Here is a 22,977-nt window from a genome sequence, read left to right as displayed (position 1 = left end):
GCTTTACACAATTGATGTGTGTATAGATTGGGATAACAGTTGTATGAGCCCCTAATAAAATGTTAAAAAAAAGAAAAAAAAGAAAAAAAAATGTTTACCACGTGCCAGGTCTAGAATAAGCATTTTTACATACATCATCATTGACAGCTGACAGATAGGGCACCTGCAAGGTCATTTGTTTCCGGTTACCCCGTTTTAAATGAGTCTAGAGTTTCCCTGCAATTCTTTATGCAAAAGCTTTTGACTCCCAGCTCCTTTCCTTGGACTGAAGTCCACACACTTTTCCTGGTCCTTTAGAATATCCCTTTGGTAGCTTCATTAGTGTAATTTTACATTTCAAAAGCATTCTCGTAGGATGTAGTCTTACTTAAAAAGGAAGTCACATGCAGCTCCACATTTACATCTTAATATGACAGCTCTGCCCACTGCTGGGACAACTAGCTATTCTATGCTTCTGATGAGTTTTTTTACTGCTGTGTTAGAAGGCCTTAATAACAATTAACGCGGCCCGGTGGTCTGCAAAGTCAGAGCAGGAGGAGTGTGGAGGGTGTTTACAGACCTCCACTGGGTGCCTGCGAGAGGACATCTCTGATCAGCACAGGTGAGTGCTGGGCTGCTACAGACCAGGGGCATCTCAAGGAGGCAAAAGATCTTCTAAACTGGTACCCTTCAGAGGGACTGCAGAAAGATCTCCCAGAGGAGAAAGGGCAATTAGGATTTTTCCTGTCTGCTGCCTCTCAATGCCACTTTCTAGCCTTGAGGGGATAAAGTCTGGACGAGGAAGGGTAATCGCCTGACTTTACTGTTTTTTAAGGAGTCCTGCTGGTACAGACCTGATCAGAACTTGGAATATGTGAAGTATGAATTTAGGAAAATTAGAAGTCATCCAAAATGAAATGGAATGCACAAAGATCAATATCCTAGGCATTGGTGAACTAAAAGGACAGGTATTGGCCATTTGAATCAGAAAACTCATATGATTTACTATGCCAGGAATAACACAATCAAGAGGAATGGTGCAGCATTCATTGTCAGAAAGGATCTTGTTACCCCCACCCCAGGGGGATGAACAACAGAAACGTGGGTGAAAGGAGACAGCGGTCGGTGTAAGATATGAAAACAATAATAATTTATAACTTATCACGGGGTCAAAAGGGTGGGAGGGGGAAAGGGAGGCGGGGGGAAAGGAGGAGCTGATACCAAGAGCTCAAATAGAAATGAAATGTTCAGAAAATGATGGTGACGAGTCAGTCAGGGTGCAGTATATCACCAATGGAACATACAACTTTCCTCTAGTTCATTAATGCATCTCCACCCCCACACTCTCATGACCCCAATTCTACCTTACAAATCTGGCTAGACTCAAGCATGTACACTGGAAACACAGGGAATCCAGGACAGATAAACCCCTCAGGACCAATAATGAGAGTTGCAATACCAGGAGAGTAGGGAAAGGTGGCGGGAGAAGGGGGGAACTGATCACAATGATCTACATATAACCCCCTCCCTGGGGACAGACAGCAGAAAAGCGGGTGAAGGAAGACAGTGGTTGGTGTAACACATGAAAAAAAAATTATAAATGATCAAGGGTTCATGAGGGAGGGAGGATGGGGGAGGGGGGAAATGAGCTGATATCAAGGGCTCAAGTAGAAGAAAATGTTTTGAAAATGATGATGGCAACATATGTACAAAATGTGCTTGACACAATGGATGTATGTATGGGTTGTGATTAGAGCTGTACAACCCCCCAGTAAAATAATTTAAATTTTTAGAAAAGAATAAAGAAAAAAAATGGTAACCTATGTACAAATATGCTTGATACAATTGAAGTATGGAATGTTGTAAGAACTGTAAGAGCCCCCCAATAAAATTGTTTAAAAAAAGAAAAGAAAAAGAAAGGATCTTGCTAAATCCATCATGAAGTGCAGTGGTGTGATAGGATTATATGAGGGGTACCAAAAAAAAACCCAGAATTTTTTTCAAAACCTAGGTATATTTATTTTTTTAAACAAAACAACCTATCTCTTTCAATGTACTCTCCATTACACTTAATACATTTGTCAAATCTGCAATTCCATTCTTGGAAACATTTTTCACAATCAACTGTTTGGATAGCTGACAGCACTTCCATCATTTTTTTCTTCACCTCTTTTATGCCATCAAATCACTGTCCTTTCATGTCCCTCTTCATTTGTAGAAGCACAAAGAAGTTGCACAGAGCGAGGTCAGGTGAGTAAGGTGTGTGGGGCAAGAGAGGAATGCTGTTTTTTTTTGCCAAAAATTGGTGCAGTGAGATTGCTGCATGAGCAGGTGCATTGTTTTGGTGGCAAAATCAGTCAGTCCCTTGTCTGCCACAAATCAGGCCTTTTTTGTCACACTGTTATGCAATCTTTTCAGAACCTTAAAGTCTGACCTGGTGGAACAAACTCCAAATGCATTATGAGTAGTCGACATATTTATCTGTTTGGGAAGTTGACATATCCAGAACAAGGTTTGATATCACCTTTTTTGAAATAAGAAGTCCATTCCTATACTTGGGTTTTTCCCACTGCCTTTGTAAGCTGTGTTTAACATTGCAGCAGTTTCTGTGGCATTTTTCCTGAGCAGGAAACAAAATTTCACAGCCACACACTGTTCTCTTAAATCAGTCATCACAAAAAAATGACGTTTTGGCGAAACTGCTTTTATGAAAAAATTCACTGTGACCAGTGAGAACCTTCCCAGGTGACACCACTGGGTGCACTAACACAGAGCAAGTTGCTTGATGCTTGCCTAGCAGGAAAAATACGTACTATGAAAGCTCCACTTTACGGAGCTTTCTCCATTTTTGCAGGGGTATCCCCTTGTATCTATCCCCATGTAAGGATATCCAATCATACAACTATTATTCAAATTTATGTACCAACCACAAAAGCTAATGATGGGGAAATTTAAAAATTCTATCAACTACTTCAGTTGGAAATTAATCAAATATGCAATCAAGATACACTGATAGAATTTTGCAAAACCAACAACTTGTTCATAGTGAATACCTTTTTTCTTTCTATTTTTGTGAATACCTTTTTTCAACAACACAAAAGACAGCTGTAAGCATGGACTACTCCAGATGGAATGCACAGAAATCAAACTGACTACAACTGTAAGAAGACATGTTGGAGAAGCTCAATATCAGCAGCTAAACCCAGACCAGGTGCTGACGGTGGAACAGCCTATCAATTGCTTATATTTAAGGTCAGCATAAAGCTGAAGAAAATTAAAACAATCCCTGAGAACCAAAATACCACCTTGAGTCTATCCTACCTGAATTATGAGAACATGTCATGAACAGATTTGACACATTGAACACTAACGGGAGACCTGATGAGCTGTAGGAGAACATCAAGACCATCACTCATGAAGAAAACAAAAGGTCATTAAAAGACAGGAAATAAAGAAGAGATCAAATGGAAGGAATGATGAAGCTAGGAGCTGAATGGAAAATTTCAAAGGGCACTGGAGAAGACAAAGCCAAATATTATAATGAAATGTGCAAAGACCTAGAACTAGAAAACCAAAAGGGTAGAACACACTCAGCATAGCTGAAACGGAAAGAACTCATGCCAAAAAATGTTTTTAATCGAGCCTTCCTTGAGTTGTATTCTTGAAAAATGCTATGGGCAAAAAAATTGACTGATGCAGGTAGCATCAAGATGGAAAGAATACATAGAGTCGCTGTACCAAAAAGAACTATTCAACGTTCTACCATTTAATGAGGGGGAGCGTATATGAGCCATTGGTTCTGAAGAAAGAAGTTCAAATAGCACTGAATGCATTAACCGAAAACAAGGCTCCAAGCATTGAGGAATACCAATTGAAATGTTTCAGCAAGCTGAAGAAACACTGGAAGCACCCACTCACCTGTGCCAGGAAATATGGAAGACAGCTACTAGGCCAACTGACTGGAAGAGATCCATATTTGTGCCCATTCCAAAGAAAGGTGACCCAATAAAATGCTCAGACTATAGAATGTTATCATTGAGAATGCACACACCTCGCTTAAGATCATCCAACAACAGTTAAAGTAGAACATTGACAGGGAACTGCCAGAAGTTCAGGCTGGATTCAGAAGAGGACATGGAACAAAAGATATCATTGCTGATGTCAGATGGATCTTTACTCAAAACAGAGAATGTCAGAAAGATGTTTACTTGTGTTTCATTGACTGTGCAGTTATTCGATTATGTGGACCGTAATTAAAAACTGTGGGTAACATTCAGAAGAATGGTATTTCCAGCACACTTCATTGTGGCTCATGAGGAACTTGTATGAACAGAACAAGGGACTACTGTATGGTTTGAGATCAAGAAAGGTGGTATCCTCTCACCATACCTGTTCAATCTATATGCTGAACAAAGCATCAGAGAAACTGGATTATATGAAGAAGAATGGGGCATCAGGATTAGAGAGGAAGGCTTATTGACCTGTGATATGCAGATGACACAACCTTGCTTTCTGAAATTGTGGAGAAACTGAGTACTTGCTGATGAAGATCAAAGTTTGTAGTCTTCAGTGAGGATAACAACTCAATGTAAGGAAGGCCATAATCGTTCCAACTGGACCAATAGGTAACATCATGATCAGTGGAGATAAGGTTGAAGTTGTCAAGGATTTTGTCTTGGTTGGATCCACAATCACTATTCATGGAAGCAGCAGCCAAGAGTTTAAAAGATGTATTGCATTAGGTAAATCTGCTGCACAAGACCTTTTTAGAATATTGAAGAGCAAGGCCTTACTTTGAGGACTAAGGTATGCCTGACCTCAAGCCATGCTATTCTCTGTTGCATCATATGCATTTGAAAGTTGGATACTGAATAAGTAAGACTGTAGAACAATAGATACATTTGAATTGTGGTGCTGGAGAAGAATATTGAAAGTACCACGGACTGCTAAAAGGACAAACAGATCTGTATTGGGAGAAGTACGAGCAAAATGCTCCTTAGAGGCAAGGATGGCAAGACTTCCTCTTACATTTTGTGGGCATGTTGTCAGGAGAGACCAGTCCCTGGAAAAGGACATCATGTTTGGTAAAGTGGAGGGGCAGCAAAAGAGAGGAAGGCCCTTAATGAGATGGATTGATAGTGGCTGCATCAATGGGAACAATTGTGAGGATGGCACAGGACCGTGCAGTGTTTCCTTCTCTTGTGCATACAGGCACTAGGGGTAGAAGTTGACTCCATGGCACTTAACAGCAAGATGGTACAGAAGTTAGAGTTCAAACTCACCAGTCTCTCAGAAGGAGAAAGCCGCAACCCTCTGCTTCTATAAAGATCACAGTCTCAGAAGCCCTATGGGCAGCTCCACTCTGTCTTACTGAGTTTGAATTGACTCTGGGGTGATTAGGGGAGGGGAGTTGGAAGGGGGTTAACATATTCAGGTTTTTAGAACTGCTTAAAGCTTTGGGGATTTCTCTCCTACCTTTTCACATAGGCCTATGCTTAAAGGGGGGAGTGGGCAAGTCATAAAAACAAAAGGATGCAATTCAAACTCTTCTGCCCCTGATAGCTCTTAATTCTTTCAGTGCCCCACATAACACTGGTTTCTTTACTGAGGCATTCCGATACATTGTGTGAACAAAGGAAGCAGGGTCAATCCAAATGTCCAGTGTGTGGTAATGGATGCCATTCAGCCTGCGGTATAATTAATGAAAACACCAACCACAGTCTGCCCATTGTTTGTCATTGCCCAACAGGAAGTGGCAGGCTAATGTAGAGCTGGAGAGGCTCACAATAGCCCAGAAGGAAGTCAAAAGGCCACACACTTTTGATTGAAAGCCTTCTCATTGTAGACCTAGGCGCACCTGAGCAGGTTCCTATTCTTCGTGGATATGGGAGTGCTCACTTGATTTGATTCTGTCACTTGGTTTTGACAGCATCAAGAAGCGATACAGTTTTTATTTCCTGATGAACTGAAATTGTGTCTGGAAGCCCCATGTGTTCTATTGCAGTTGTCACACAATTAAAATGTGTTGGAAATGTCACCAGTAGGAAAGCGTTGTATTAGACAGCAGACAATACCGTGGCAGGGTGGGCATGGGACTCAGGAGGTCTCGATTCAGAACCGGTTTGTTCAGGGCCTATTCAGGACCGGTTATGTGGGCCTGGGCCGACTGCCGAGCTCTTCCAGGCCAGTCTTCGTGCGTGCAATGAGGAGAGGGCAGTGGGAGAAACTCCCAGGCCCCTGCAGTCCAAAAATTCTATGTTCTAACCCCTGGGGAGGTCAAGGGTTGTGAAACAGTTTGTTCACGTGAACTATCAAGAGTACAAAGTGTACCCACAGCCTTTGCCAGGGAAAATGTCGTTCAAGTTTATTTGCTAGCAGATAGTTTATTCCTCTCAGGCTCCTCTCAGCTTTTGTTTTGTAAATGTCCATGTTATGTCTGGTCATTTGTTATTTTTCTTATTGACAAAATAAATCTTGCCAGTTAAATCAGAAACATAAGTGTTCTACTCCTTTTGCAAACTATACGTTATCATCTAAATCCATCAGTTAAGGATTTCAAAAGGCTACTGACCACATTGCTCCACATGGCATGTATTTCCTTGAAATGAATTGACACTTGAATTTAGGTAGACAGGGGTTTTCTACTCCTGTAAACAGTTACAGTCAAACTCCCAGGGGGATTATAAGGCCCTGTCATATGGGGTCTCTATAAGTCAATGGCAGGGAGCTGGCTTTGTTTGGTGGTATGGTGGTTACAAATTGGGCTGATGAGGGTAAGGTCACATTTCGAAACCACCAGCCACTCTGTGGGAGACAGACAGGGCTTTCTACTCCTGTAAGGAGTTACAGTCTGAAACCCACAGAAGCATTTCTACCCTGTCCTGTAGGGTCGCCATGGGTTGACATCGACTTGATGGCAATGAGTTTGGTTTGGTTTTCAGTACCAAAGATACCCTAAGGCTTAGGCTGCGGCTTCAGTATGGAGTCCAGCAGACATGGGCTGGAATGCAGGCTTCTGGTATGATTTGTGATCCCCAATTCTGCATCTCTAGTATGAGAATGATAATATATTCCTTTGCAGGATTTTTGTGAGGAATAAAGATGACAGATGTAAAGTACATAGGCAATATCTGATGTTTATCATATACACACAGTAGATATATTATTATGTTAATTAACTAAGGAATTCTGTAAAGTACATAGGCAATATCTGATGTTTATCATATACACACAGTAGATATATTATTATGTTAATTAACTAAGGAATTAACTAAGACATCCTGTTGGCAGTGAGTTTGGTTTTCATCTAAGCTTCCTAATATGACGGACGTAAGTGTTGTCATGGTTACATGCTGGGTTCCTCACCTCAAGGCCAGCAGTTCACAATCACCAGGCACTCCATGGAGAAAGACGGGGTTTTCTACTCCCATGAAGAGTTACAGTCTACAGTTTTACCCTGCCCCGATCGGGTCGCCGTCAGGCAGAATCGACTGGATGACAGTGAGCTTGGTTTGGAGGTTACCAAAAGAGAGAGTCTCACTGGTAGGATATCCTGTTTTGGTTTTGAGATTTACTAGAGAGAGGTTTTTCTTTATAGACCAAAGGTATGTATATGAAAATAACTGACAAGAATTTTTATTTATAAACTGCCATTTGTAAGCTGTTCTCTTCTTAAGCAAGGTCACTTCAAAATGCCTCGCCTGTGATGCTCAGTGCCATTGAATCTGTGGTGTAATCAATGAAAACATCTGGTGCTTGTCCATTTTACAAGACACCCACAGAGAAACAGTTCCCCCAGGAAACCCCTAAATCTTCTGAGGGAAGAGTGGTCAGGATGAGGGCCAGGAAGTCAGGTAACGCAGATTTGACCCTGCAAGGTATGTAGTCTAGCATACCCCAAAGGACCTCTGGTAGCGCAGTGAATTAAGCATTGGGCTGCTAACTGAAAAGTCCACGGTTCATATCCTTCAGCTATATTCATGGGTCGTGGCATTAGGAAGGTTGAGAACCACTGGTCTACATATAACCTCCTCCCTGGGGGATGGACAGCAGAAAAATGTGTTAAGGGAGACGTCAGTGTAGGACATAAAATAATAATAATTTATAAATTATCAAGGGTTTGGGAGGGAGGGTTGGAGAGAAAAGAGGAAAAAATGAGGCACTGATACCAAAGGCTCAAGTAGAAAGAAAATGATGATGGCAACAGATGTACAACTGTGCTTGACATGGTGGATGTATGCATGGATTGTGATAAGAGCTGTATGAGCCCCCAGTAAAATGATTTTTTAAAAAGAAAGAAAGAAAGAAAGTGTGGTAGGGTAGAAGATGGAGGGTGGGCTAGAATGTGGCCACTTTTGATTGGTGACAGAGGGGGCATTCTCCTGTCTAAAATGGAGATGGGTAGTAATGACAGATAATGATAAGTCAGAGACAAAGTCTGGAGGTAGCTGCTGCATGAAAGCTGGGACAACTAGATGGAAGCCCAGGGTCTTGGAGAGAAGAAAAATGAACTGACAGAGACGCTTCCAGTCAGCAGTGCAGTTAAGAGCGGGGCCAGTGCTGGCTCATTGTAAGGCTTGCAGAAGCTGCTCCCTCCAAAGTGGGCAGCCAAGACCTCTGACACCTAGGAGATCAATCTGTATGCATTTGCATTTCATTTCATTTCTGATGACTTCCAATTTTCCTAGATTCATACTTCGTACATTCCAATTTCCATTATTAAATTTTCGCAGCTCGTCTTACCTTGAGTTGTGCTCCATTAGCAAACGAACATCCTGGAGGCTCCACTCCCACAGTCACGATCATGACACTTGGCGGACTGACTGCTTTGGGAGTGCAGTTCCTCTTCAGCCACTCTTCCAGTGCCTTCCAACCTGAGGCATTATTTCCGACAATGTTCGGCTTCCATTCATTAGGCCTGCGGCAGCTGACACAGTTCACAGCCATGCATAAGGGCTTCAGCTGCTACGTCCTGAAGTGGAGGGCCAAGGCCTGCTTCACTGTCTGTTCATAGTGTGGAAGCTCTGCTGAAACCTATTCACGTTGGGCGACCCTGCTGGCATTTGAAAGACCAGTGACATAGCTTCCAGCATCACAGCAGCACACAAGGCACCACAGTAGACACACTGACAGACAAGAGGTGGGAGTCCACAATGGTCAAAGTAAACGTTTTGCTCATTCAGATCTTAACTAACTATGCCGCGTATCCAGCTTACCCACAAAGGTGAGCTGGGGCAGCCTCTAGGGTTCCTAGTGATTGCCGAGAACTCGGTGTTGAGATAGCCACAGCCCGCCTCTTTGGACTGTAAACTGATGCAGCCATATGTATTTCTATCTTACCACTTAGGGGGGTGCCAAACAGTGGTCATCATTTTTCATTCTCATGCCTGTACATAGGGATAACACATACACACACCAGAAGGACCTGTAGGTACATAATGACTGTTATTATGTGGTGTGAAACGTTTAGATGGGGAACTTTGAAGTGACGAATGTGACTGTTGTAACATTTTCAGTTGCAGAATTTTAAAACAAACATAAAACTGGTTAGCAAAAAAATTAAAACCACTGGTAAATCATTATCTGAGCAATTGTATAATATTTAAGACCCAAACGCAACACAGTGGAACCCACTGTCATTGACTTGATTCCAACTCATAGTGACGTTACAGGGCAGAGGACAACTGTTCCATAACGTTTCCAAACAAAATCTTCCAGAGAGCAGATTGCCTCGTTCTACACCCTTGGAATGGCTGATGGGTTCAAACAGCTGACCATGTCGGTAGCAGCCCAATTCATAAGCCACTACACCACTGAGTACAGTAATAGGGATGAGGCCTGACCATAAGCTCCCCCACCCCCCACCTCACTTCTATCTTGGCAACAAGGATACTCTTTCAGTGTCTGTCTGGATGCTCAACATGAGATCCATTTCGTGCCATAATGTGCAACATTTCTCACTTACTTTCAGTCTTCTGGGAGCCCTGGTGGTGTACTGATTACATGTTGGGCTGAAATCTACACAGTTGACAGTTTGACTCTACCCACCTGCTCCCAAGGGAGAAAGACCAGGCTTTCCACGCCATAAAGAGGTGCGGTCCTGGAAACCCACGGCGGGTAGAGGTGAGTGGGCATTGACTCGATGGCAGTGAGCTTGGCTTGGTTCCAGTCTTCAAGTGAAAGACACTATTTCCGTCTCAATTGACATTTTATCCCGTAGGGAACTCCTCCTTTTTTCCTGGGGGCAATGCTAGGTATACAGGAGCCCTGGTTATAGTGGGTTATCAGTTGGGCAGCTAACTGAAAGATGAGCAGTTCAAAATCACCATCCACTTCGCAGGAGAAAGACTAGAGGTGTAGTCTTGGAAATCCATAGGGGCAGTTTACATTGTCCAGTAGAGGCACTATGCGCTGAATCGACAGATAGCTGCGGATTTAGTCCAGTGCTTTTCATCTTCACATCAACCTTATTAAATAGGTGCTCTCTGTGTCTCCAGTGTAGGAATGGAGAGCCAAAGCTTAAAGAGATTACATAACCAGTTCAAGGTCACAAAGATACTTGGGAAATTAATTTTTTAGTCTTAAATCCATTGTCTTTATCCACAAGCTATATATTGGGTTTTTATACAAGATGAAATGGATTGCCATTTCCCAAGCCTGATACCACTCTCATTCATAAAAAGCACAGCAGTTTATGTGCTGGGCTGCTAATCACAAGGTCAGAAGTTCAAAACCACCAGCCATTCCTCAAGAGAAAGATGAGGCCTGACTCTCATAAAGAGTTCCCATCTCAAACCCCACAGGGGCAGCTCTGCCCTGGCCTATCGTGTGTCTGTGAGTCACCATCCACTCGAGGGCAGGGAGTGTGGTTTGGGTTTTGGAAAGTTGGAAGGATCACTCACCCTCACAGGATGCTTTTCAGCAAAGGCTCTTTGTGAAACAACTGTTGGCTTAACATCTAGCCGCTCCTTTTGTTTCCCTGACCTCAGGTCCAATTTACTTAACAGTGAACATGCATGTTTGCAGACCTGTGCTTAGTAAGTAAGGAGTTCTTTCAGGGTAGAGATTTTGTCTGTACCTCACTCATTTCTATTAGAATAAGTTCACTTGGTGTTACAAAGACCCCAAAGGGCAGTGGCTGCTACAGGATGAAAGTAAAGCACTCAACTGCTAACCTAACCGTTGGTGGTTTGAACCCACCGGCCACTCTGTGGGAGTGAGAGTGGCAGTCTGCTCCCATAAAGATTGCAGACGCTCCGAGCACATCTTCTCTGCCCCGTGGTGTCACTAGGAGTCCGAATCGACTCCGCAGCAGAGGGCTTATCTGTTTCGGTTTTTACACAGATGAAATGGAGTGTTCTTTCCCAGGCCGGTACTCATCTCACTCATAAAAGCCTTCACGCTCCAGACTGCTTCTAGCTGACTGCTCCACCTGCCGCAGGACGTGACCTTTATCCTCAAAGTCTAAGTTGGTTACACCCACTTTCTAGCAGCTGCAGGACGAGGAAGCTACCAAGAAGAGAAGCCAAGAGTGCACACCAGCCAATTTGGAAGGCGCGGACCTAGAAGCTGCTCTGGGACGCTGCCATACGCTCACAACACCAATGGGTCTTGGATGCCCGGGCAAAGCATGGCAGAGGTTCTGAAGCAGGAGTCATGAAAAAGCAACAATCATTTGCTGGCCATTGAGAAGTCTAACATGTTGATTCATTTCAATGGTTTTTTTCCCCCCTGAACGTTTCTGAATAACATTATTTGCATTTTTATATTTTGAAGCCTGATGATAAAACTAGGGCTTCAGTACGTTTTTAATTGATTTATTCAAAAAGATTTATTCAGGACCTCTTATTATTGTCATTGTTCAACACAAGTCGATTCTGGCCCCAGCAGCCCTGTAGGACAGCAAACATTCCCCATAGGGTTTCCTAGGCTGTTGGTAGTTTCTCCTGTGGAGCTGCTGGTGGGTTTGAGCCCTGGGTCAGCAGCTGAGTGCTTAAGCAAGGTAGCAGCTTAAGCAAGGGTGCCTTCCTGGCCATGTAGCTGCATGTAAAGCCTTCCCAGCAAGAGTTATGGGCTCCGAAGCCCTTAGGGCAACGCTATCCTGGCCCGTAGATCGCTGGAATCAACTCCCTGGCAGTGAGTGTGTTTGTGGTTTCGGGAACGCATTCCCCAATCCTTGCCTTCATAGATCCTTCTAGTTAATCTTCTCACACTGTATAGATAAGGGATAGAGGATGGTATTTAAGTCTAGGCATTCAGACTCCAGAGCCCTTAACCAGTTGATGGATAGATGAGTGGATAGAGGTTTTCAATACATTAGAACTAGCTTCTTGCTGTCCTGTAGCTACGACTTAGAGGGAATGGAACACTCTGTAAGAACACCTTACGTCATGCCACAGCGCCTCCATGTAGAAAACAAATGCAGTTGAGAGAAATATTTCCTTGTTCTCCACGGCTCGAAATCACGAGGAGAGTAAGGATATGTTCTGGATTGTCAGAAAGGGAAGGTCCTGGTTCAGAATTGCATTAGACAGCACCCCCCGACTGGCTAGTGGCCTGTTATGCAGGGGAGTGTGTACCTGGGGCTCATGGGCCCCAGGCCAGCGTCACCTCAAGCGAGCCAAGGTGAGGACATCAGAAATAACCACTACAGTAGTCCTTGAGAATTGAAGTCTCACCTGTACTACAGGAGCCTTTCTTCTCTGCTTTCTCTGCTTTCAGAAGAACAGGTAAAAAAGTTTAAATGCAGTAACTGCCCTGCCATACGAACCAGTGTACTTTCCTGCCATGCTACATAGCATCTAAAATCTCATGTGCCATCAGTGTGCACATCTCTCCTGCAACGGCGCAGGACTTCAGACCACTGGGTTCTGTTAGGTCATCCAGCCTCAGATCCCCCCTTGGTGGGGGTTCGCCTCCTCCGCAGTCCAGGAGGTGACTCCCGAAAGGTACTGCTGGCATGAGCCTGCACGGTGTTATGAGCACGCTCGCAGTGCGTGCAGGCCGGATTGGAGTTGTTGCCCAGAAGTGTGTGGAAACAATGGCAGTGTGGCCATTGACGCCCTCTGGGGGCAGGGAGTTGAGTTGATTCCCAAGGGCATGAGGCGTGCCTTGGAGACCATGTCAGATTGAGTCTCGGTGTCTGTCCAGCATTGGTAGGGGTGCAGGAGTGCCCCGCCCACAGGCACTGAGCTGGCCGCAGTCACCCCAGCCTCCCTGGAGGAGGTGCTGGCTGGAGTTCCCTGCCCTGGTGGTCTGCCCTTGGGAGCACCCTGACGTGCTGCTCTGCCTCCCAAAGGCTGCATGGTGGCGCGGGGTCGCTGAGAACCCTCCGCAGGTGTATACGGCTGCTGCCTCGCTCTCTCCCCGGGTGTTCGCGCCGCCAGCAGCGCTTCTGGCTCCTCTAGGCTTCGCCAAAGAAGTGGATGGGAGAAGCCCCATGGAGACAGCAAGCTCGAGCCTATATATATTTAAATATACATAAACATATATATTTAAATATACATAAAACATATATTTAAATGTACACGAATATATATTTAAATATACATAAATATATATTTATTTATTTAAAGGACTGGTTATTTGGGGAAGGGGGGCTGCCTCCCTCCCCACTTGGGCCGAACTCGCAGGGAGCAGCCGCGGGCGTGGATGCCGCTCCCGAGGCCGAGGGCGGTGGGAGATGGGAGAGGCCTGGTCGTTTGTTCGCCCTGTGTCATCCCCCTGGTCTGACAAGGAACTAAAGTGGGAAGGCACTGGTGGGGGATCCATGAGGCAGCGGAGACAGATTCCTTACAAGCTAGAGCTTCCTTATTTTTCTCCAAGGAACTTGGGGTGGGGCGGGGTTGGACAGAGAAAGGGGCCACAAAATGGGAGCCCAGAGGGTAACCTTTGTTAACAGGGAAGAACGGGTGCTCGAAACAGCCCTAGCACTGTGACTGACAATGGTTGGCCCATTAATGGTATGACTTGAACTTCGGCTGGCATTATTTCCCCTGGCCGGGAAACCCTTCCCCAGCCCGCTTCTGCTACAGTTTTCCCCCAGGGGCCAGCAGACCGCAGCCACATGGTAAGGAGAGGGGCAGGCTGGAGAGGAGCCAGCCAGCTGTGCACCCCATCTTCTTGGAGGGCCCGTGTAACACATTTCCTTCTCCCACCCACAGATGGATCTGTCCATAGACACCCTCTTTAGCTTCATGCAGGAGCGCCAGAAAAGGTACGCCAAGTATGCGGAGCAGATCCAGAAAGTCAACGAGATGTCCGCCATCCTCCGCCGCATACAGATGGGCATCGACCAGACGGTACCCCTGATGGAGAGGCTCAACAGCATGCTGCCCGAGAATGAGCGGCTAGAGCCCTTCAGCATGAAGCCCGATCGGGAGCTCAAACTGTAGAGAGCCTCTCCCTCCCTGCCAGGCCTCTGCTCCCGGGGATAGAGCCTGGCACCTTCGCCAAGGCCCGGGGGGCATTTGGAACCTGAGTCCCGTGGTCTGACCAGGCTTGGAAGCCCAAGTTGGAGGCTTTGGTGAGCCCTGGGGTGAACGTGAAGCTGTCTGCAGCCTGAAACTCTCATTTGTCTCTAATTGTTCTAGGGTATGGTTTCCTCTGTCAGCTGAACCACAGGTGCTCAGTGATAGCTGAAGTCAGAACATTGCAATTATTGGGAAGTCTTTACAGAACTCGGCCCTGGGAACTGTTTTTATTTTGCTTCCGGTTTGGTCTTGTTGTTTTCTCATCGAGAGTGAATAATCTGGTCTAGTTGAATGAAAAGATGGAGGGAAAGGGAGATTTGAAAGAACTGTACTTGATGCCTTCATGAAATTGTACTGAGTAGGGTCTCCGGGCCAGGGTTAGAAACATAAAGAACTCATTTAATTCGGGTCTCTGTGTGGTTACTGTGCTTACCCTACTAGTTGAATCCCAGCAGGGCCTCTGGCCTGGCTCGCCCGTCTCCTCCTGACTGGCATGCTTGTTGGGTGCCAGAGGACCTTGCCCCTTCCATGCTGTCTTCGGGAGACAGAAGAAGAATACTCTTTGCTTCCCCCACTGGCTCTTCTCCCACGGTCACTGGCTTCCCTGACACTGACGTTGTGCAGCTTGCTTTTTTCTCTACCAGGCCCGGCAGGACACCACTTCTCGTAGCCAGGTTCGAACCAGCATTTGTTTCTGCTAGCCTAGTCGAGGCTTGCAGCAGTTGGGCTGTGACAGCCGACCCCAGCGATCGCCCCCCCACAGGCTTTTCTTGAGCCCATCAGATATGTCAGACACCATCGTGTTAGGGAGACACCCTTGGCTGTTTAGCCCTTGCCCTTCTTTCCTGAAAATAGAAACCAACGTGAAAGTGCACGGACTTCTTTCTCACACCATAGATGTTTTAAAAGGACTGAACTCCACACAAATAGAATTTAGGGACGATCTAGGTCAAGAACTGGAACAGAAAGCCAGGATAAAGGGAATTCTCCGAGGCCAGGATACCACGCAGGCCTCTAGCAGCCCCTTTGTTCCTGCCGCACTGATGGTTCTGGGCTTGGCATAAGCGTATTCATAATGAAAATAGACCCCTTGGAGCGCAGCGTATCTCCACTAAACCGTCTGGCTCTTACTTTGGATTTCAATCAGATACTGTTTTGGAGGGAGTTTTTGAACCTAGAATGAAATTTATGCGGTAAAGCAAAACAAAACAAAAAGCTGGGTGATAGAAGAAATGGGAGCATTCCAAGCCGTATGGAAAACTTTCTTTTTAAATTCAGACATGGCAGGGAGGGGAGGAATTAGCAGCCCACAGCCTTTTCTAAAGACCAGAACAATGCTGGTTGTGCCTTGTGACAAGCTGGACCCAGAGGCGAGGGCAGAGCCTCAAGGGTGCATCAGACCCCATCATGGTTGGACATTACGGGGGACTGAGGCCTTTTCCCTCTGTTGGGCTGCAGGAGGAAGCTGGGGAAGAGTCCCTAGCTTGCACAGATGCAGATGGTCACAGGGCAAGCTGTGGAGGTTAGAAGCAATGAGGTGGGGAGGTGAAGCGATACCTTCACTGTCAATGGGCCAGAGGGGTGAAAGGACTGTCTTGATGCCTTAGGGTGCTCCAGGGCTTATAGAGCTGGTTAGCTGAGAATGTGCATCAAAAGCAATGTTCTGTAGGCCAGAAAGTGATGGTTCTAGGAAATATGGTGGGAACAGAGGCTATCTTTTTACTGACTATATATCCCTCCACCTCTAATTGGAAGTATAGTTTCTATCATGTATTAAATCTCTGTAATTAAGTATCTAATTCTGGCTGATAGTCTAACCCATCAGCATTCTCTTCATGCTGCCGCATGCTGGGTTTTGTTCGTTTGTTGTAAACGACTGTTTTAGTACTGATAATTCACCAGTGCATTTGGTTATCTGATAGAGGTAGACCAAGTTCCTCCTACCAGCTTCACTGTCTTTGACCGTTGTAAGACAGTGATTTCAAGCAGAGACCAGTGGGAGATTTATATTTGTATTTCTTTCTAGATTGCAGGGTGGGGCATTTTTAAGTGTCCCTTGGCCTAGCGTCATACTTGTTGGAGTTCCTGGAGCATCGGGGGCCAGCCCTGTAGGCAGGAGCACTCAGCCTTCAGAGGAGGAAGGTCTGGTCGTTGAGCCCTAAAAATAGGTCAGGACTCAAGGTGCACTTTAAGTGGTTTACAAATAGACAGCGCTGGGCTGCTGACTGCGCCTATAGGGGCTGAGCTTTCTCATTGTTTCAGCAGCTAATGGTCTGAGCATGGTGGAAAGAGAGACCTGCCTAGCACAGTGTTAAGATGCTTCTTAGCCAGCCAGCTCACCATCCAACTTTTTTTTCTATAAAGAATTTGGACAACCTTGATATTGACATAGATCTGAGTCCCAAGTAGATAGATAAGAGGAATAGGCAAATTCAGTGTTTCTGGAAGAAATTCTGGTTAATATCTGTGGTGTGTGGCTGTTTTGCAATGTGTCAACTTGGCTCAGCTGAACTGTACTTCTCAGAATTTCCTGTTTGCTTCGGGTTAGGCTTGGCCACAATAAAGATTTGCATGACGATTTGGCAGAGATGGCGCAGGCCCTGCTACATTACGTTCTCATGTATCTGTTATACTGTTGCTTCAGACAACAGCTGGGCCCCCAGCCCCTAAGGATCTCGCCCATCCGCTGTTCCAAATCCCAGGCCAGGGATGCGAACTCACTTATCCTTAAGTCACCTCACAGCAAAGGTGAAAGCTTGGAGATGAGGAGACACCAGGTGGGTTCTGCTGAAGGAGAATGCACGTTCCAGTTTGTTGCTCACAGGCCAGCTGTCCTTGCTCTCTCTGACTGCATACCTGCTTCCTTCCCAGCTCCCTGCACCGTGACATCAGGCTCAGCAGAAGGGACAGATGGACTGAGAATGTTTTACCTGCTCTTGCAATTGCTTAGGAACCCCTGATGGCACTAGCAGTTCATATGTTTGGCTGCTAACTGAAAGGTTGCACATTTGAATCCAACCAGAGGCATCTCAGAAGACAGACCTGGAGATCGAATTCCAGCCCACAGAAAGCCCTCTGTAACACAGGGTTACTGTGACACACATGACGTCTCACCAGGGGTCAGAATTGACAGCAACTGGTATCACTGCTATGTACAAGGTTTCAAAACATGGAAAAATTCCAATTCCATTTTCCCAGCAACTCTGAAGCCCCCTTGTACATGGTTTAATGTTAAATACTCTGAACAGTTCCCTTATTCCATTGTTTCTAATGGATCCGCTTTGCTGATTGAACTCCACCTGGTAACATGGTGTGACCAGTCCTTTCCCAACTCAATAATTTTTCCTGATAGGTTCTAGAAATCGAAGTGATTTGCTATTTCAGGAAGCATTTGTGCTGGATCCCTCTATTGGTTAGTTCTCTCTGGCCCTAGCTTGTCCCTATGGGATGCATCGGGTGTAAGGAGCAGTGTAGAGTTATCAGAGAAAGAGGCCTGGCTGGAAATCTCTACCCAGGATTTTTTGGCAGGTATTCGTTAGTGCTGTTCTGGATGGGCGCTCCTGCCTTTTCCAGCCCTAACACCCGGTGCTGCCTCAACAACCACGAGGAGCATCTTGAGCTGTTGTCCCACAGCAGTGTCTGGGCCTTGGTTGGCGGTGTTGCTGCTGTCTGGCAGCATCAGGTTGACCCTAACTCTCAGACACTCTGTGTCCAACGGAGCAGAACTCGCCCCATCCTCCCCCAGGGGCACAACCGTTGCCGTGTTTGAGCCCATTTCAGCCAGGGTGTCAATCAGCCTGTTGAGGAGGATCTTTGCTGTTCACTGACCCTATCCTTGACTTTACCAAAGGCACCCTGGTGACAAAGTGGTTATGTTTGGGGCTGTACCCCACAAGTGACGTCAGCACTTAAAAAACAACAGCCAGCTCCGTGGGAGAAAGGGCTTTTTACTCCTGTAAACTCTCAGAAACTCATAGGGGCAGGCTTCCTCTGTCCCATAGGGTCATTAGGAGTGTTGACTAAATGGCAGTGAGTTTGTATTTTATACTTTACCAAGCATTTGTTCTTCTCGAGGGACTAGCTCATTCCAATAATGAGCCCCAAGGCTATATTTCCATCCTTGCTTCTGGCTGGACAGCTTCCAAGACAGATCTGTCCAGTCTTCTGCTAGTTTTTGGAGTACTTACTCCTTTTCACCAACACTCTTTATCTCAAAAGTGCCAATTCTTTTTTAGCATTTTCCTTATTCTTGCTCATTGTCGCACTTTCATATGCATATGTTGTTGTTGTTATTAGGGGCCATTGAGTCTGCACGACAGAACAAAACACTGCCCGGTGCCATCCTCCCAACTGTCCCTGTGCCTACAGCAGCCATGGTGTCCGTCCATCTCCTAGAGGGCCTTCCTCTGTCACCGCCCTCCACTTTACCAGACGTGCCCTTCTCCGGGGACTGGGCTCTCCTGCCAACGTGTCCAAAGTGTATAAGACAGAGTCTTGCCCTCCTTGCCCCTAAGGAGCACTCGGGCCATACTTCTTCCAAAATAGATTTGTTTGCCCTTTTAGCAGTTCATGGTACTCCAGCACAATTCAAATGCATCAATTCTTCTACAGCCGTCCTTATTCAATGTCCAACGTTCACGTGCATATGAGGCAATAGAGAATACCATGGTTTGGTTCAAGCATACCTCAGTCCTCAAAGAAACATCCTTGCTTCAATACTCTTAAAGAAGTCTTGTGCAGATTTCCTTAATGCAACCCCTCTATAGATCCCCCGACTGCTGCTTCCATGAGCCCTGGTTGTGAATCCAACCAAGACAAAATTCTTGACTTCAACCTTGTCTCCATGGATCATGGCGTTACCTATTGGTCTAGCTGTAAGGATTTTGGTCTTCCTTACAGTGAGTTGTAATCCACACTGAAAGCTACAAGTGGTGGTCACATGTATATGAGTGAATTAAGAATATCATCATTTGGGTCATGTACACCTTAGTCCTTAAAATGGTATCTATTTTTATTTTAAGCCACTTTAAAAAGGTCCCTTATAGCAGGTTTGCCCAATGGGTTTAGTAGAGACTAAATTCTGAGCTCCCAAGAGAAAGCCTTTTTACCTTTGACTGATAAATTTCACTGGCGTCCAATGGCTCTCCTTGAAGAACCTGTTTTGCTCAACAACCTATCAAATCTACCAACCTACACATAAGAAGACTCAGATCCCTACACTGCAGAGCCTTGCTCCACTAGCTCAAGTGGACAGTTGATAGAAGCTGGACTTCACACTATTCAGGTACACATTAACGTACTACCCAAATTGTAGGTTAATAGCAAGTTATGCTACAGATGTTATGAAAGCCTTTATAATTGGTAGATTCCACGTCCTGTTTCCTCAGCATTTTATCTGTAACTAACTTACTTTTTGTCCTAATGTGTTTCTTGCTTCTTAGATGAAAGGAAATTTCAAAATTTTGAGAAGTTCCTACTTCGGTCTACAGGAGTGCCCACAAGGCGCGTGTGTGTGTGTGTGTGTGTGTGTGTGTGTGTGTGTGTGTGTGTGTGTACTTTCTGGGCAGTGCTTTGCTCTTTCTCAGACGTCGGCTCGCCATGCTGTCCTTCGTGTTACCACTGACTCATGGTGCTGGCACTGGCACATGTCATTTTTCGTGTGTGTGAATTTCAGGATTGAGTTCACTTTATCTTCTGCTAGTAAGGCTCCAGACAGATGCAAGAACCTTCCGAAATGAGAGCTGTGAGCAAACATGTATTAAAATTCTAATTGACCTGGAAACTCCTGGTTTGTGTTTACCTCAACTAGACACACAGAATGCTCAGTAGTACAGTAATGTCAAAAGGTTGATAACTATAGGGGTGAGAAAGTGAAAGGTGAACCTTTTTTTTTCTTCCTGTGGACTTCCAAGAGTAAAATTCTTTACTCTTGAGCAAAGGAATTTTGTTTTCCTTCCCATCCACCTGCCCTTCGTTCCTCTGCTGAGAGAGAGGGCCTAGAGGAGGCGCCGTAGCTGTTCACGAACAGCCTTTGCAGTGCATCTCCGTGACCCTCATCGCTTAGCCCTCGTCTCAACTTCCCGTTGGTCCTTGGAACCAGGATCCTTCACGCGGTCCTCCGGAGAGCTGCTGTTACTGCTTGAGGCTTCATGTTGCTTCTAGAAGCCTGTTTTTGCCCCATTCCCAAGCTCTCACGTGTGACTCTGCTCCGGTCAACTTGTCCCTGGGCCCCAGCTACCCCTCGGTTACTGCCACCCCAGCCTGTGGCACTGTGAAGACCTTTCGCCGTATTTGATGTGTTCTGAAGCCATGCCAGATGCAGTTTTAAGTGGGATCGGAGATCGAACCAGAGATGCATGATTATAGCACCTACCCGGTTATCTATTCAGCAAAGAAGTCCCTAGCTGCTGCCACCACAGACAACTTTACACAGTGGTGCGCACTTAAATGTAGTCAAATGACTTCTTCCCAGATATCTTACATTCAACCGCTTCTCCCTCCTGAACCTAATTGATATCACTGTGTTTCTGAAGGGTAGTGTCAGGATTTGTGAAACGGTGGGTGGGAAATGCTTGATACAGATGTGAGAGAATCATTCAGTGTAGACAGGAAAACGCCCCGGGGAAATCCAGATGTGGCTCATGGGGAGAAGGCATTGTGTGGAGCTTCCACCTCGTATGTTTAAGAGGACACAGGGAATGTTCCCCTTGGGAAGGGGTGCGTGGTGACATGGACACTGGCACGAAGGAAGGAGCTCCTCGTGGGTCCGAGGAGTGGGGACCCATTTCCTCCGCTCCACACACACCCTCCCAGAGGAAGCTCTCCCCTCTCAGGAGGCTGGGAAGACACAGCTGCGCCTGACAAAGGTCAGTACAGGTTGTGAGAACAGTATATATGAATGACCCTGTTTAAAAACCTCTCTTTTCCCAGTGGCTCTCTTACCAAGAGCTTGATCTGCACCCACAGAAAGGAGTGTGTCAGCACTGCTTCAGGGGTCACCACCTTTATTCTTTAAGTCCATCTCTGACTCATCTGCCCCCTTTCTACACTTCCTCTAGCCTCTCAGATCTGGGGGTCCACACTGCTACCAAGAGTAGAAGAGTTGGTGTTAGTCTGTGGGGCTCAGACGGGATCGATCATATGGGCTCTTGAGCACGATGTCGAATCCAAGCTGTGGGACTACTGCCACACTGGGACTCTTCTCAGTAGCGTGGACGGCAGCTTCGCTTCCCTCCTGCCACGCAGTTTTGCTCTTTGACTACAAGTGGGCTTAACCCTATCACCTGCAATCCAGGGAGGCAACGCAGTTTATAGGAAGAGAGGCCCACCGTGCCTGTGTCAAGAAGCTGACGGGATGAAGCTAGTTACACAGAGACGGGATACTCATGATGTCTGAAGACTGTACGCTCAGCCCACTGTCTTTGGAATCGAACCTGAAAACTTAGATTAGGCTCTGATGAAACTTACGATCATCTTGCCCATGAAGGCTTTTTAAAATCAGCAATGCACTTCCCCTGCGTTACCTTGCATGCTGCTGGAAAAGAAGGTGGCTAAGTGGTTCTGTTCAGTCCCACACCAAGCATTTAAAACTCACGTCCTAAGCGTCTGACACACAAGGGAGGTGTGTCACTTGGAAGTCATGGTGACGGAGTGACAGCCAGACCACCACATGGTTCACAAGCTTCGAGCCACAACTCCAGTGCATAGAGGCCGTGGCTTACCCGAACCAGCCGTATGCGGTAAGGACTTGACAGCCACCATTGGAAGAAACTGATGGAAATTACTGATGACCCAATCCGATTTTCTTCACCAAAGTTCATTCCTAGTGCTACTTTTTATTACATAGTGAGGCATGGTTTGTGTTCCAAGCTTTTGGAAACCAGGTGCTGTTAATCCAGTCATTAACAGTCATTCATTCCCTGACTGACTGAATGAAGGCCCCGAGACCATAGCTGAACCAGTCCTCTCCCAGTTGTGACCTCTTTGCTTGCCTGCAACCTCCTTCTACAAGGTCACATTCTGTATTTCTGGTGGGAGGGTGTTCTCTGACTGGTCCTAGTGTTTCAGCTTAGAGCCAAAGGAATGAAACGTCTGTTTTTATATAAACACAATTTGATGTCTGTGCACATAAATTGCAACAATATGACTGACTTGTAAACAACGTCAAGCCAGTGCTGTAATTTTCCAGTTGGCTTTGCAACACTTTAAAGATATAACCAAGTGTAATTACTCTGTTCAAGGATGAATGGGATCCACAGAATGCTAGAAATAACTTCCCTCTTTCATTATAGATATCAAAGGGTTTGAAAAAGCACCTAGACAAATTGTATTGACTACTTGGAAACCATCCCTGCTTAGTGTCTAAGAAACAAGCAAAACAAAACAAAGCCAGGAGTATTTTAAATAAAATCCCAGTGGAGATTTTATGGTAAAAGGCTATTGGCAAGTAGTCTCAGCCATGGCCCGATTTGTCACATCCGCTCTTTACTCATCCACGACCCATTCCAGCCTGGCCCTAGCACCCCTC

General features: G+C 45.8%; 1 protein-coding gene across 3 annotated transcripts in view; it reads left to right on the top strand.

The window, feature by feature from the left end:
• BORCS5 (BLOC-1 related complex subunit 5) overlaps positions 1-14,858 on the top strand; it is a 102,158-nt gene extending 87,300 nt beyond the window's left edge. For all 3 annotated transcript variants that reach the window (XM_045293278.1, XM_004716212.2, XM_045293279.1), the window contains exon 4: positions 14,142-14,858. In XM_045293278.1, coding sequence (XP_045149213.1) covers positions 14,142-14,372 — 231 coding nt within the window. In that variant the 3' untranslated portion in view covers positions 14,373-14,858. The remainder of the gene's footprint in view (positions 1-14,141) is intronic.
• Positions 14,859-22,977: the final 8,119 nt, after the last annotated feature.

The sequence above is a fragment of the Echinops telfairi genome, unplaced genomic scaffold, assembly GCF_000313985.2.
Source record: "Echinops telfairi isolate 266 unplaced genomic scaffold, ASM31398v2 ScPeMD7_1957;HRSCAF=2489, whole genome shotgun sequence".
NCBI classification, from domain to species: Eukaryota; Metazoa; Chordata; class Mammalia; order Afrosoricida; family Tenrecidae; genus Echinops; species Echinops telfairi.
The sequence above is the reverse complement of the archived record's forward strand: the minus strand, read 5'-3'. Positions and strand labels throughout refer to the sequence as shown.